General features: G+C 41.4%; 1 protein-coding gene across 1 annotated transcript in view; it reads left to right on the top strand.

Annotated features, from left to right (window-relative positions):
• LOC132521141 (kalirin-like) overlaps positions 1–8410 on the top strand; it is a 110530-nt gene extending 102120 nt beyond the window's left edge. Inside the window, exons 25-27 of the mRNA XM_060150455.1 lie at positions 3089–3289; positions 7168–7306; positions 7843–8410. Of these exons, the coding sequence (XP_060006438.1) occupies positions 3089–3289; positions 7168–7306; positions 7843–8388 (886 nt within the window). The 3' untranslated portion in view covers positions 8389–8410. The remainder of the gene's footprint in view (positions 1–3088; positions 3290–7167; positions 7307–7842) is intronic.
• The last annotated feature ends 8052 nt before the right edge of the window (positions 8411–16462 follow it).

Raw genomic sequence — 16462 nt, 5'->3', positions numbered from 1 at the left:
CTTAAAGATACTGACTCTGGAGTTTCCCCTGACAAAACGGTCCATTCAGATCACCCTACAGTGAAGGTCGAGTTGACAGGCTCCACCCACACACGCAGAGCTTCCAAACAGCTTTTTAGTCCCCGGCTTTTAACATGAGCCAACTTGTGATGCTGGCCAAGATGGAGTAAGCCCATTGTAGCCTTTCTCTCCCACTGGCTACAACTGGAATCCACGGATGAAATACAGATAGCAGCTACCTGAGCATTCTGAGAAGTAAGTAACAGAGAGACTGGGGAGGGAAGTTAACACCTGAAAAAAGACAGCGACAGTGGCACTGAGTTTTCTGGGTTATTATGTTCTGAGGGGTTTTTTGGTTTTTGCTTTTCTCCTGATCTCTTAGCTTTAAGCCAAGGGTGGGCTAAATCAGCAGCAGGCACAGAGAGCAAAATCTCCAAGAGAAATCCATCTTTATGGCCAAAAGACAGGAAGAGAGCAGGGAGATTCCTATTTTTTCCCCTTTCTTCTTTCTCTTTTTTTTGCGGTACGCGGGCCTCTCACTGCTGTGGCCTCTCCCGTTGCGGAGCACAGGCTCCGGACGCGCAGGCTCAGTGGCCATGGCTCACGGGCCCAGCCGCTCCGCGGCATGTGGGATCTTCCCGGACCGGGGCATGAACCCGTGTCCCCTGCATCGGCAGGCGGACTCTCAACCACTGCGCCACCGGGGAAGCCCCTCTCTTACTCTTTTACCCACAAGGGCATTCATGTGGAAGTGTATGAGGATGCCAGAGGCTAAAACTCTTGACAGAATCCCATATTTCTGGCCAGCGGAACTACAGAAAGTGTCCATTTGAGCTAAAGAATGTGGGAGAAGTCTCAGTGAGGAGAGAGCTAAATATTTTTATAAGAATCATATGCAAAGGATTAGGAATAATAATGCTTTGAACATTAACAGTTAACATCATCAATCACACTAGAAGTTAGAAGGCAATAGAGTAATTCCTTCAAATTTTTTTTCAACCTAGAATTTTACCCAGAGAAACTAACAATCAAATATAAGCATGTTTTAGATATGCAAACCTCAAACAACTTATTTCCCATGCACTCTTTTTCAGAAAAGATTGAAGAATGCATTTTACCACAAAAAGGAAAAATAGTCATAGTTTACTAGAGGTTTAACTGTGACCAACACTGACATAGTTGCAATAATGGAAACACTGAATATTGATTACAATATAATTCTCTTGGGGGGACAGGGGATGGGAAAAGTGGTTATGTGATGGGGACAAAGGAAGGAAAGAGACCAAAATCTCATCTTCTATAGTGGGATGTCAACAGATAATAACTAAAACTGAAAAGTCAAGAAATAGCCATACAAAATATACTATATTTAGAGTCATAGAAGTAAATACCTAAATAATCAGCAAAATACACTGAAGTGATATATTAAACTACCTCTAGAGGAAGAAAAATGGGGACAGGTGGAGGATGAGGCACTATTGTTTTTAATAAGAAACTTTGTTAAAGCTAATTGACTTTTCAAACCATGGGGATGCATAACTTTGATACACACAAAATATATTTTAAAAATTAAGATAGCAGTACCTTGACATAACCACTAATTCAGGAGCTCTCTCCTCAGCAATCAGTTGTTTTCCTGTATCCAAAGTCCTCTGGAAGGAGGTGACCTATAATAAACAAACAAGAGAGGGCGCTGTTAAAACGCAGAATGGTAGTTTATTAATGGATGACGTAAAACAGAGCTGCCAGTTTGACCAAATACTTGTTCACTAGGCCAAGAATGATGTCTGACATGTAATAGGCATTTGATTAATATTTGTCTAATACTTGCTTTATTAATTAGGGCTTTCTCTTCTTTGGGGAAAATCTATAGTAAAAAAAAATTATTATTATCAGGAAGTTGCTTGGTGAACACAGAGCCAGGTCAAGGAGTCTGTTGGACAATCTTAGTAGTGGCCATGGTGTCTGATGCATTCGTTTCTGCTAGAGGAGTGGACTGCCCTTTGGACTGCTCATTCCTCTGCTCTTGGGTTAGGGCACCCATGAACAGGCTTTGGATGATGCTGCCTTATCACCTCTTTGACCCTCCCTCTCTCTGCTTCCATTGCTGACCAGTTTCTCCATCTATCTCAGTCTCTTACTACCTTCCATAGGCCTGCAGGTGAGTCTGGGAACCATTCTGTCTATTTCAGCTACAGTTAATTTTGTTAGATATAAAAATGGCATGGTGGTTATATATTTTCAAATGTCCTTGTCAACTAGAGATGCAAACCAAGTATTTATGCAAGAAATAACATGCACTTAAAACACTCCAGATGGGGCTTCCCTGGTGGTGCAGTGGTTGAGAGTCCGCCTGCCGTTGCAGGGGACACGGGTTCGTGCCCCGGTCCGGGAGGATCCCATGTGCCGCGGAGCGGCTGGGCCTGTGAGCCATGGCCACTGGGCCTGCAAGTCTGGAGCCTGTGCTCCACAACGGGAGAGGCCACAGCAGTGAGAGGCCTGCATACCAAAAAAAAAAAAAAAAAAAAATCCAGAAAAAAAAGGGCAGGAGGTGGGAAAAGAATAGATGAAAGGTTGGCAAAGCGTTGATAATTGTTGAAGCTGGCTGCTGGGTACACAGAAGATCTGTTCTACTATTCTCTCTACTTTTGTGTATATTGGAAATTTTCTGTAACAGAAGGATCATAAATATAAAATAAAATGAAAAAATTGCCTCTTTAGAAAATGTTTTGAAATTACCGTAAAGCAGAATTCCTCCTTCTTTAACATTGTCACTGTTATATATTATAGAAATATATTCTGTTCAGAAAAGAAAACTGAACCTGTGGTTGATGTTCAAAATGACAGAAAAATATAATGACTAAAAATATTGTTTAGTTTTTTGCATCTCAAAGAACCCTAAAATGCTAAGAAAGGAAAGATGGCTTTTCTGAATGATAACATTATCATTAAAAGTACAGAAAAGTCGATTCCTAATAAAATGTTACTGTCTAATCACTTTGGATAAAACTTCTCATATCCTTCAATAAAATGATACCTAGTTGATTGAGGAATCTTGGCAAAACACTTTCTTCCTTTTGTTTTCCAGAGGCCGGTTCTCCATAGTAAAGAAGTGCATTCACAAAGCTACTCGCAAAGATGTCGCTGTGAAATTTGTTAGCAAAAAAATGAAGAAAAAAGAGCAGGCTGCCCACGAGGCTGCCCTACTTCAGCACCTGCAGCATCCCCAATACATCACTCTCCATGACACCTATGAGTCCCCCACTTCCTACATCCTGATTTTGGAACTGTAAGTATAGGCGTCATCTCTCGAAGGTGGTCCCGAGCTATTTGGGTTATTTCTTGCCCACAATTAATGGAAATGGCAGTTACATTTCATACAATGTCTTCTAGTTTACAGAGTGTTTTATGTAACATGCACTCTCCCCTCCACTGTATAAAAATGTTATTCCCATTTTATAGATCAAAAAGTCAAGGATAAGGAAGATCATTAAAAGTAGCTCCTTAGGGCTTCCCTGGTGGCGCAGTGGTTGAGAGTCCACCTGCCGATGCAGGGGACACGGGTTCGTGCCCCGGTCCGGGAAGATCCCACATGCCGTGGAGCGGCTGGGCCTGTGAGCCATGGCCGCTGAGCCTGCGCGTCCGGAGCCTGTGCTCCACAATGGGAGAGGCCACAATAGTGAGAGGCCCACGTACGGCAAAAAAAAAAAAAGTAGCTCCTTAAAGCTATGAAATGGAGAAGCTGGGACTTGAACCCACATCTCTCTCACTCCAGTTTTCATCTTCTTTCTCTTATGGACTCTTGGGCTGGGCAGGAGTTTAGGAAAAGCTTATGGAAAATGGGCTTATTGACAGGGGTGGAGTTGAATTAAAGAGAGGGGTTTGTGCATCTATCCACTGCCATAGCATCCCCAATCTACCACCCAAGAAATTCCTTTAAGGGCAGAATCTTACCCTCAAAACCTTCCACTCATTCCAGATTTTCTAGGGACTCAGGCAGCCATATACTTGGGGCTACGTACTGGGCCCCGGAATAGACCAATAAGGTCACATCCTTCCCACTTCTTCCCCAGGCTAAGAACAGAGCTCGTGCTCTGTGGTTTAGGGAGATCTTACAGAGGCTAAAGAGAACAATCTTTTCAGAAGTATGGAGCCCTCGTAGAAATGTTGTCTGATTGGTGCTGATGAGGCCCTGCGCCTGGAGAGGAGATAGACATTTACACCGAAGACCAGTGCTGTGTCTGGCTCCACATGAACCTACGTTCCGTAGAGAAGCACCTCCGTTTACACCTTTCAACTGTCATTTTAGTCTTGCTCTTGTGTGCTTGTTAGTCTAGGTGTGTGTGGGGGGAGCAAGGGGTTCGAAGCAGTAACTTTCTGTAAATTTATTTATGATGAAAAAAAGAAAGCCAAAATGCAAACATCTTAGGCTACATTTTTTAACTGGTTGAAAAGAAACAAGAGGAGACAAAACCATCACTGTTAGTAATTGTAATCCTTTTGTGATACTTAACTTTCTATAGCTGTGTAGTAGCTGGTAAGTTGTCACTTTGTTTTTCTTTTTTTTCAATTGATAAAAATAAGTTTAATTTATATGCACATTAACCACTTATTCTGACCTCATGCTTTACTATTTAGTCCAGTTCTTTTTTTTTTTAATTTTTATTGGAGTATAGTGAAGATTGTCACTTTGGATTTCATAAATACATTTACAAACAGCCTTTCAGAGCCTAACCTGTTTGTTAAGAGCTTCCTAACTCAAAAGGTACATTCTGTTGACAGTGAACTATGTTTGTTTACAAGTGACAACATGTTGTACTTGAGTTCCAATAAAAAGTATTGTCACTTGTGTATCAACCAAGGTGGTACAGCAGACCCAGAACCTTTGTCTCTTCAGACTTGTCAATTACCATTCTGAGGGAAGGTGTTGACTACCAGGCTGCCACAGAGTTATGGAAAGAAGCTGTTCTTGGCATGGAGAACCTGGGCTCTAATTCCAGCTCTGTGATTTGGGGCAGTGTACTTAGTTTCCTGGGCCTCAGGGTCCTTATCTGTGGATTCTGAAGATGTTTCCACTTCTCAGAGATGTTGCAGGGATTAACTGAAATGAATATTGCATTTACTATGTGCCACCCACTGTGTAGACCTGGGCCTGGGTGGCAGGAACAAAGATGAAATGTTATATTTCTTTTTTTTTTTCTTTTTTTTGGCGGTACGTGGGCCTCTCACTGTTGTGGCCTCTCCCATTGCGGAGCACAGGCTCCGGATGCGCAGGCTCAGCGGCCATGGCTCACAGGCCCAGCCGCTCCACGGCATGTGGGATCTTCCCGGACCGGGGCACGAACCTGTGTCTCCTGCATCGACAGGCGGACTCTCAACCACTGCGGCACCAGGGAAGCCCTAAATGTTATATTTCTTGCCCTTGAGGAGTTAGAAGTCTAATGAGAAAGTCCATAGGTAAATGAATGGTTTCAGCATAGCCTGGTGTATGCATATTTTGGAGAGAGTTGTGTGAGAACATAGAGGGGGGCTTGGCTGGACTTGAGGTTCAGGGAAGATTTGTGGAGAGGCAGTACCTGAGCTAAACCCTGGTTATGCCATGACTCTGGGTACCCCTTTGGTGGCCATCTAAATTGCTGGTAGAGCTTTTCTCTACCAGGCAACCGAGGTTCTGATTCCCTAGTCTAGGGAGGGACCTGGGCATCTGCATTATCTAAGCGCTCTAAGGATGAACTTGGTGGCTGAGACTTTCTGGTCTCAGAGTAGAGCTACTGTTAACTTCTCCCTAAAACGCTCTAAGAAGTTCAGGGGGCTGCATCTAACAAGCCCAGTCCTACTCCACTCCATGCTCACCACCCCTATCCCACCCTGGCAGGGTAAGAGGAAGGCAAAGGAGGCCTTCATGGGACCTAGCCTTTAATCCTGTCAAGGAAAGTGGGAGAAGAGAACAAGTTTGTGGGAAGGAATAAGCTAGAGAAGAGAATGGAAACTTGGCAGGGGGATGTCAGCTGTGTTCAAAAGCAGTTTCTGACTCTGGCTCAGGCTCCTCTGCCTGGGCCTTTCCTGGGGATGGGCCTCCATGGCCCAATGCATATTAGAGACCAGCTGCCTGACATCTGGTCACTCCCTGCTAAAGAGGGCCCAGAGCACCTGAAAATAGTTGCCATTTATTGCACACTTACTATTGCTACCAATTATGCTTAAATGCCTCATTGTCTCACTTGATCCTTGGACAATCCTCATAATGAAACAGCTATTATTATTGTTGTTGTTGTTACTCTAAAGATGAAGAAACCAAAACACAGAGAGTTTAAATGACTTGCTCCAAGCCGCCAACCTGTTAGTGGCAGAACCAGGATTTGAATCCAGGTCTGGCTGGCCCCTTGTACCAGGCTTTCAGATATAGTTTTTAAGGTTGGAAAGTTGCCCAAGAGGGATGGGATTCAAAAGGGGGGTCAAGAATGCCAAGATCAGGGCTTCCCTGGTGGCGCAGTGGTTGAGAGTCCGCCTACCGATGCAGGGGACACGGGTTCGTGCCCTGGTCCGGGAAGATCCCACGTGCCACGGAGCGGCTGGGCCCGTGAGCCATGGCCGCTGAGCCTGTGCGTCTGGAGCCTGTGCTCCACAACGGGAGAGGCCACAACAGTGAGAGGCCCGCGTACCGCAAAAAAAAAAAAAAAAAAAAGAATGTCAAGATCAAACTTTGCCTAGTTTCTATTTTTCCCCAACTAAAAATTGACAAGTAAAAGCTATTTGCAAGACATAGATGAGGTTCCTTGAAGCCACCAGATTCCAGTTATTCAGACAATTGCAAGATCTCTCTCTCCCTCCTTTCTCTATTTTGCAATCTAATCTCTCTTAAAGGGGTGTCAGACCTTTTTCCTTGTGAGCAGTTTCAAAAGTTAACGAAACATAATGTGTCTAAGGTTATACAGATTTCTTCCCTGAAACATGCATGTATCTATCTATCTATCTATCTTTTTAATATAAGTTCTGAACATTGTACTAACTTTGGGCTCTAACTAAAATATGCATGTGTTGCAACATTGATCTTCATTTATAATAGGGAGTAGGAGAAATGTTAGCAAACTTACAGATTTGTGTGTGTGTTATTTTTCTGTTTTCTTTATAAACATATTTCCTTTGCCTTTTCCTCCCTATTTTCAGGATGGATGACGGCCGACTCTTAGACTACCTTATGAACCATGATGAGCTGATGGAAGAAAAAGTAGCTTTCTACATACGAGACATCATGGAAGCCCTGCAGTACCTTCACAACTGCAGGGTTGCACATTTGGACATAAAGGTAATAAGAAGTAGCAACCCTAGCAGGGAAATGGTTAAGTCTAACCTGCCAGTCATTACCCTTGAGGGAGGTAAATTCTCATTTTATTTACTTACATTAGAATCCCTGTGAATATTAAACACAAAATGGGTTGTCACAATTTAAGTGTTATTCGTGAATTAGTGAGACACCTGGGGTTAGAGAAGGTAGGGAGGCTTTAACCACCTTGTCTAACTTTATAGAAGGAATCCACTAAACGTCACCATCTTTTTGAAAAAGAAGCCCCTGTTCTCCAAAATAAATAATTTATCCTTTTCTTGATTTAGTGCGGAAGTAAGGGCTAGTTAAGAAGACATGATTTCCAATGTCAAACAACTTCCCTAAAGTACCATTTAACCTCAGAGTTTAGTTCAGTTTGAACATAGGGAATGTCCCATATACTGCAGGCTTTATCAAAGAATGGCAGAACCGTGTCTGAATGGATGGCGTCCTACTGGTAGTCAAAACAGAGAGCTGAACTTGCCTTCTCTTATCCCCACCTCCTTGGATCTCCGCAGCCCGAAAACCTGCTCATTGACCTTCGGATTCCAGTGCCTCGCGTGAAGCTCATTGACTTAGAGGATGCTGTCCAGATCTCAGGTCACTTCCACATCCACCACCTGCTTGGGAACCCTGAGTTTGCTGCCCCAGAGGTGATCCAAGGCATCCCTGTGTCCCTGGGCACTGATATCTGGAGCATCGGGGTTTTGACATATGTCATGCTGAGCGGGGTCTCCCCTTTCTTGGATGAGAGCAAGGAGGAGACATGTATCAACGTATGCAGGGTGGATTTCAGCTTCCCCCATGAGTACTTCTGTGGCGTGAGCAATGCTGCCAGAGATTTCATCAATGTGATCCTACAGGAAGACTTTCGGAGGCGGCCCACGGCAGCCACCTGCCTGCAGCACCCATGGCTGCAGCCCCACAATGGCAGCTACTCCAAAATCCCCCTGGACACCTCCCGCCTGGCGTGCTTCATAGAGCGCCGCAAGCACCAGAACGACGTTCGGCCTATTCCCAACGTCAAGAGCTACATTGTCAACCGGGTAAACCAAGGGACGTAGCCGTCTCCCAGCCCTCGAGGTTTCACATGGAAGTGCAGTGTGAACCAAAGCAAGACTGAATGTGTCTGTAAATAATTCTGTTCATGATTTCACTCCACGCGGTTTTCTGGATGGAGAGATGTACCTCTTAAACCTCCTCAGTGGTTTTTCAGGGTCTGAGCAGCAGTCAAATCACCCTAAATCCAGGGACTTTTCAGAAGGTCATCCAGAAGGGATACAGATGCAAAGAGTCACGGAAAGTATTCAAAAGAGAGGCAAAGATAAGAAGAATAGCAGCTGTTATGAAATTTTAATTGCGTGTTCCAAAATGAGTGGTTAACTGGGCAAAACTTCAGCTCACTGAAGTGAGTATAAAACGTTTCCGCCTTGGCTGAAATTTTAAGCAAAAAGTTCTATTTAACAGAGATGTCATGTATGTCAACTATACTGGATTAGATTACTTAGATATAGTTTCTTAATAGGATACATGTACACATACAGTAAAATATATCGCATTCAGCTTTCAGAGTTTTATAATATAGAGATATATATGAAATCAATCATAAGTAACTTTGAGTACTCCAGGTAAGACAGTGACTTATTTACTGAAGCATTACATTGTTTTGACTAAGCACAATTAGATGACAGGTTTTTTAGAGCATTTTATAAATCTTGTATAGAACTCTTTTACCAGAACCTGTGCATTAAGAGAAAGCAATGTTACCCTTTCGCAGTCTGTGAATGAGAAGATTTTTCTCTCCGTCACAGGTATTTGACTAACCTAGGTTCTGTTTATGAAATGCTATCCCCAGATTCACTGGCAGCTCAGAGTTCATCTGGCAGGAAAGCCTGCCAGGAAATAAGTCCAAATACAGTAAGAGGTGTGGGGCTATTTTTTATGTCTACACTTGGTTTCAAATAGGTAACAAATAAAACAGGTTCATACAGAAGTGCAAATAGAAACCTTTCCTACAGTTCCTGTGAACAGCATAACAATGCTTTCTGATGTTTTCTGCCGCTGCAGAATGCAGTTCTCCGAAAGCTGGCCTGCTTTATTTCTAACCCCTTATGGAAGTGAAGGGGTGCTTACCAAAAGGAGGCAGCCATATAGGCCTTTTAAAGGCCTGGTCCCAAGTCCTTTCTGAAGCCATGGAATAAAATCTGATACGTCACCCTAACAGAGCATTGAGTTTTAACTGTGATTGCAATATCTATCACCTCTCAGCCACCAATATTTCCCTGGGCTAAAAGGACTAATTGCACTTTGAGGCCAACACTGCTTTCTGGTGTATATTCTCTGTACAAGATGATTATGAACTGCCCTTTTTTCCACTGGTGGGAAAAAAAATTAAACCTGGGCATTTCATGACTTTTTCTTCCTTTCTTTTGTTTTTTTTGTTTTTTTTTTTAGTTTTGGGGAAAGAGTTTTTGTTTTTGTATTTGTACGTGATCCACCCTTTGTTTCCGAGAATGTGTTTCTAAAATTGCTGTTATGCGAATGATATTTTTAAAATATAACTTAACTGTTTGTCCAAATCAGGTTTAATGGCATCGCTTCTCTCCTGTAGTAGGATTGAGAAAATTAAAATCATGCAGCACAGAAGTGCAAGCAGAAAAGTTTATGAAGGATAAATAGAACTACAAACCAATCTTAATGAAGAGGAATGGTGGAAACTAAGCCTGAACGTTAATATATAAAAACACTTATTCCCACAGTGGAAATGTAGAATTAAAAATACTCATCATTCTTTTCCATTGGTAACAAAGTCAATTTCCTCATCCACCCTCCACCTCATCCCATCCAAGATTATAGATTAATAAATTAGTAGAAAGTACAAGCAATAAGACTAGATAGCACTTATGTATTTTCAGGATTAACCAAATATGTGGAAACTGACTCCGACTGTATTTGTTTCCTAGTTTTCATATGGCCCTGGGTCATCAAGGCTCCCTTCCTCAGAGCTCTCTCTTGACTAACCCTTTATATTCTTCATTCAAACCCATAGGTATATACCAATACTATATGATACAATATTTTGAAATTTAAAACATATTTACTAAAAACTCTTTTAGTAAATATGTCTTCATTATAAGATACAACATAAAAGAGGAAAGCCTGGTCCCTAGGGCACATCATGGGATGGATTACAGGCACTGAGGATTCCAGATATCTGTACAGTATGGCTTGGCAAGTTCTGTTCCATCCACTGTGGATGAGGAATAAAGAGCTCCCTGCTGAGTCATTGTGAATTTTTATGACCATGTAGGAGACAAGCTGAGTTTCTGCTTGAGAAGGACCATGGTGTCCAGACTGCACAGGAGAGCGTTAATGAAGTCGTGTTGTCAGGAGGGCAGTTGACAGAGTATTAGGCAGAGCCAAAGCTTTTATAACAGGTTTTACATCAGAGTTGGGATGGTCCAGATGGGAGGTTGTTTGGAATCTCCCCCAAGTACACATGTTGGGGAAGTGAAGAGACAGGAGAGGAGGGACAGAGAAATGAAAAGTAGTATGACTTTGTTAACTGGACCCAAAGTACAATCATTAGAGTAGAATGGATTTAATAGAGGCCCCAAAAGAAAGGGTGTATATTTTATATAGTCTGATAACTGAAGAAAACTAACAAGGAGTCATCCTATCTGCAAAGCTCCTGGTCCTTCGCAACAGGGATAAGATGATAGCATTCCTGGTTCAAGAATTCTCCATAGCAAGCTGGAAATAACAAGGAATCCCAGAAGATGGGGTTGGGAAATACACTTTAGGTTGCTCTGTGGGCAACTGTGGTGAGGGATGAAGGATTAGGAACCACTTTCTTGTACCTATTTTGACAGAGATATTTATTAATAGGATATATGTACACATACAGTATTTGTGGTAGAGAAGAGGGGAGAGACAAGGAAATAGTCCCCTTCTACTATAATTATGGTAGTTCTTGCAATCAAAACTTAACTAGGAATTAGTAAGAGTGAACTTCCAGTTGAAATGGGAAAAATAAATGTTGGTTAAGGTCACAAGTTTCTTGCTTGGCTTATATTCATTGCATAGGGTTTTGGGGGGGTTTTGTTTTGTAAGGGTGGGATGCAGAAAGAAGGAAACGATCAGGGACAACCCACAATAATTTTTCTAAGGTATAATAATTTACTTCATCTTTTATATTTGTTTCAAATTAAATAGATTTATATCCGCTTACAGCTGAATGTAGGAAAATTTTTAAGAAAAAAATCATAACGTTGGAGGTGTCCTTCAGGTCTCCGACAGCCATAAACACTCTTGGGGGAGTAGAGGAAGCAGAGGAAAAGCTGGCTGCACCGCTTTGTGGTTCACAAGTCTTTATAAATAGTAGTGCCTTTCAGAGGGGAGGTTGGGAGATAAAGAAGTTCATTGTATTTAGAGTGACTGATACTGCAGCATTTTTTCTTTATTTTAAAATATCTTCTAAATGAAACCGTCTGAACATAGGGTGAGCCCAGGAATTCTTGAGTTTCAACCTCAGCTATTCCTGATTCGTCCTTTCTTACAGAAAGTCTTTGTTTTTTCTGCCCCAAATGTCCCCATTGTTAAAATGGGAGTTGGGGGGATGGAGGGAGGAATTAATCTCATAGGAATGTTGGGAAAATACCTTAGTTGGGATATCTAGAAAATACTTTGATTTTTTTAAAGTGCTACACACTGCCAGTGCTAAGAATTTTATCGACAGTAACTTTGAACATTCCAGGATTTCAATATTCATGTCTTTAGATACCATTTGAAAACCCATGAGATTAAATTCTATAAATTAATTTTAATTGGAAGTACTAGGTGCTCTTTGTCTGAATGTTATTTGGTCTTAGCCTGTAATTTCAATCATTTAAAAGCTTGTGTACAGAAAAAGGTTAGGAGAGCTGATGAAGTGTTTGTCAATAAACTGTTTTCTCCAGTATGTCTTATGGCAGAAGCAAAGAGTTAGATGCCCTCCAAAGCGACCGTGACACTCTTCTCAAGCTTTATGCTCTCGAAAAATTGACAGAGAAGAGCCCAAACAGCCACTTTCCTCACTGGGAGGGCAGAAGTGAGAATAAAACATTTTCTGATATCACAACTCATTTCTTCAGATTCTCACAGGTATCTATAATGAGGCAAATTAAACGTACAGGTGTAGAAATGAATTGGACTCTTAGTTTTCAGAGGGAAAACCTTGGATTTTTTTTAAAAAGATAATTAGGTGTGTCAGGAGTAGCATATTTGCTTTTCCATAGTCTCCATGATTTAGTGCCCGTGAGTTAGTCATTACTTTTTTTTTTTTTTGCGGTACGCGGGCCTCTCACTTGTGGCCTCTCCCGTTGCGGAGCACAGGCTCCGGACGCGCAGGCTCAGCGGCCATGGCTCACGGGCCTAGCCGCTCCGCTGCATGTGGGATCTTCCCAGACCGGGGCACGAACCCGTGTCCCCCGCATCGGCAGGCGGACTCTCAACCACTGCGCCACCAGGGAAGCCCTAAATTGTAAATTTTAAAAATTTCCTGTGACCATAAGTCTCTAAGTGTTAAAAATTCTGTTATCATTACAATTGTTATGAGCATAAAATTAATTAAAACAATCTGCAAATTTTGATAGAAGCATAAAAACAGATTATTTTGGAAATGGGTTCTTTTTTTTTTTTTGCGGTACGCGGGCCTCTCACTTGTTGTGGCCTCTCCCGTTGCGGAGCACAGGCTCCGGACGCGCAGGCTCAGCGGCCATGGCTCACGGGCCCAGCCGCTCCGCGGCATGTGGGATCTTCCCGGACCGGGGCACGAACCCGTGTCCCCTGCATCGGCAGGCAGACTCTCAACCACTGTGCCACCAGGGAAGCCCAGTCATTACTTTTTTCTTGCCCTGTGGAAGAGCATGGAAATTTAGATTTGTGAGAATATGAGGGAGCAAATATGTCATAAACTAGATGGTGGTTATTTCTGTGTATTAACTAAAACCTTGTCCCATGAATTTGATAGAAGAGGAAATATTTCAAACATAAGGTGTCTCTGTAGTAGGGCAAAAGTGCAAACTCACCACTTCCTTGTTCAGTTTTGAGGAATGTGGGCCTTATTTATTTCTCTCCTGTGTAGCATCTCTGTGGAGTCTGGGTTAGGCAAACATAGTATATGGGCTTTCAGTGTATTTATTTACATTACAGTTTTTCTTAACTATTTAAAATCTAGGGATCATTTGGAGATGAATGATTAAACCCAGGTTGCAGTTAGGAAGGATAAGGTTTACCAGTTCTCCACTAAGAAAAGGGGAGCTACCACATTAATATCCATTTTCTAAAAACTATAAGGCTCTTAGTTGTTTCATTAATTCTAGAGGATTAAAAACGACTGAAATTTGTCCATAGCATTAGACGTCTTTCATAGAGAATATTGTGCATGTGAGAAATCTATACAAAAATAGTAGAACACAGAAATATCACAGGCCATATTTTCTATGAAAGACATTTCTTCCTCATTTTCAGTACATGTAGAAGTTAGAGGAGAGGAAAAAACAATTACTCTAAGACAAATTTTCATCTTTAAGGGACATTTATGGAAAGACTGAAATTAATACTCATGGGCTATTGTGTTTCCTGTCAGCCTATTTACTGGGAGATTCTAAAATGTCGTCAGATTTACTTTTTATTCAAATGATCAAGATTAACTGTTTATTCAGATAAATGTTATTTCAGGTAGTGAGGATGGCTGAGAAAATGGAGGGTGGTAAAAAGGAGTGCAAATGACAATTCTCAGAGTCCCAATCCTGAGGTTTAATTTAAGCAAGCGAATTTGCTAGCCCAGGAATAGCTAGTATAATAGTTCCATCAATGCCTGATTTCCATCAAGAAATGAAGCCACATCCTGGAGTGTTATGGAGACTGTTACTGTGATGTCAAAGACTGTGGTTATGAATTTGAAGTTAACAAAACATACATCTTCTCTTACTAACTTAAGCCATATCTGTCATCTCTGTGTTTGATTTTTTTGACCCTGGTGCTTTTTCTTCTGTTTCTGCCAAACTTTGGCCTACTCTGTGGGGAAGGTGGGTAAAACTAGTAGTTAGGACAAATGTGAAGACTGTGAAAAAAACTAAACCTGTTCTTCAGAATGAGATCCTAGTCAGAGAACAGTAGTGATCAAAGTGCAAACTGTTGGAAAATATGGATATATGTACATCTGTACATGTATATAGTGTATAATATGTATGTATATGTTATTGCTCATATGCAGAAATCTATCCGGTTGAAGACAGCCCAGGTGTGTCAATTTTTCTAGTAGAAAACCATCTAGGGCCATTCAAAACCATTAGGGCTGATAGGTAGAGTTAGATTCTACTCACTGGGGAATTGTTTGCTGTCTTTTGAAGCCTACAAAGCCAAATGAACAAAGCTTGAAACATAGTGGGACCATCATATAGGTTATTCCTTTTACCTGGAGTCAGAAGGATCTTTATATTTGAATATTTAACAGTTGGTTTGCAAACTTCACTGGCACCTCTTGGTTTTGAGTGACCCCTCCCCACCAAGGCTTTTGAGAGTTTGGGGTGGGCATCTCTGGCCATTCAGATAAAGGGCCTTATCTGTAAGTGGACAGGTTTCCCCATAGGGACCATTATGCATATACATATACATATAAGTACGTACTTCCATCAGGCTTGTAACAATTGATTTAAAATCACTCCACAGTATTGATAAATAGCTCTATATTTTCAAGGTGCAGAAGAATTCCACAGCCTTAATTATTTCGGTGTCTTGCTGGTCTGCCTTAAGTGTATCTTCTGGGTTTTTGGTTGTCTCATTATTTTTAAATTTTTCTGCAGTTATTCATTTTGTATGCACACAACGTCGTTTTGTAAAGGTAGGTTGTAAATATTTTATTTGTAAGTCAAAATCACTCATGTGTGATGTAAAGTGATGACCTGCTGTCTTGTTATTATTACTACAGTAAATGTTATAAGTTATGGATGAAACTTCAAAATGTACATCTCAAGTTATGCATTCCTATAAATATACTATACTAAAGATATTATTTCTGGTGGTCTTTTGTTTTCTAATTAAAACTTCTGGTAGAAAGGAGTAATTTTTTTGCTCTTCCTCCAAATATATGAAAGCCTTTGACAAGGTGAAAATATTGCGTTATTATTACATAACACATTTTACCCAGCATTTGGAAAGAAAGCAACAATTTTGTTGCCTGGAGAAGTATTCAAAGGCATGTCTCTATCCAAAAGTGCCAAATAAGCCTCCCTGTGTGTTGTTAACTTCATTCTGATGTTTTATTTGGCAACTTTGTTAGAAAATTGGCAGGCCATTTGGGATGGATCTCACAAGTTTACACAACATATTGTGGGCTCCAGGAATCTGGACTAGACTCTGCAGACATATCAGGCTTTGAAAGAGTCTGTGTGTGCCACCCAAGTGCAAATGAAAGTGATTCATAGTACACTGTCAATTAGCTAGAGTGTGTGAAAACGAATAAAGGAAAATCTCATTTAAAGTGGAGTGAGGAAGCCCTGAAGGAGGAGCTTTCATGCACACACCAGCACATACAACCCTATGCAGCTTATTTTACATCCCTGGGCAGGAAGATGCTTACTTAACTTCCCTAGCATGAGGGCGGAAGATGTTCTCCTTGCACACCAACAACGCAGCCAATAAGAAACTGTCACGACCCTGAACTCTTGATTTCCTCCAATGGAGTTTCCTTCAAAGCAGCCCCTCCCAACTTCCCCTGTTCCTCTGTAAAGTAACATTCCTCGCCTTTGTTCTCCAGACTTGCCTATGTTTTGCCATAGTTTCCGTGCCTCAAACGCAATTCCTCTGCCATTCCCAAGTAAAACTCATTTTGTTGGTAAACTAACAGGCCATTTTATTCTTAAAGCTGACACGTATTTGGGATTGAAGTATTTTGATTAGATTATTTTGCACGTAAGAAGAAAAATGTTTTAACAGTGGGTTTCTATTTCATCAAGATTTTACTGCATTTATTTGAAATGAGAACTGTCAAAAGCATGGACTTCTTCACACTGGCTGGTCATCTTGCCTTCAGAGAAAACAGACAAACATAAAAGAACATAGAAACATAGGAATGACTTGAGAATCAATTTTATG

This window comes from Lagenorhynchus albirostris, chromosome 5 (assembly GCF_949774975.1).
Source record: "Lagenorhynchus albirostris chromosome 5, mLagAlb1.1, whole genome shotgun sequence".
NCBI lineage: Eukaryota > Metazoa > Chordata > Mammalia > Artiodactyla > Delphinidae > Lagenorhynchus > Lagenorhynchus albirostris.
Note: the sequence above shows the minus strand (reverse complement) of the source record. Positions and strands in the feature narration are given on the sequence as shown.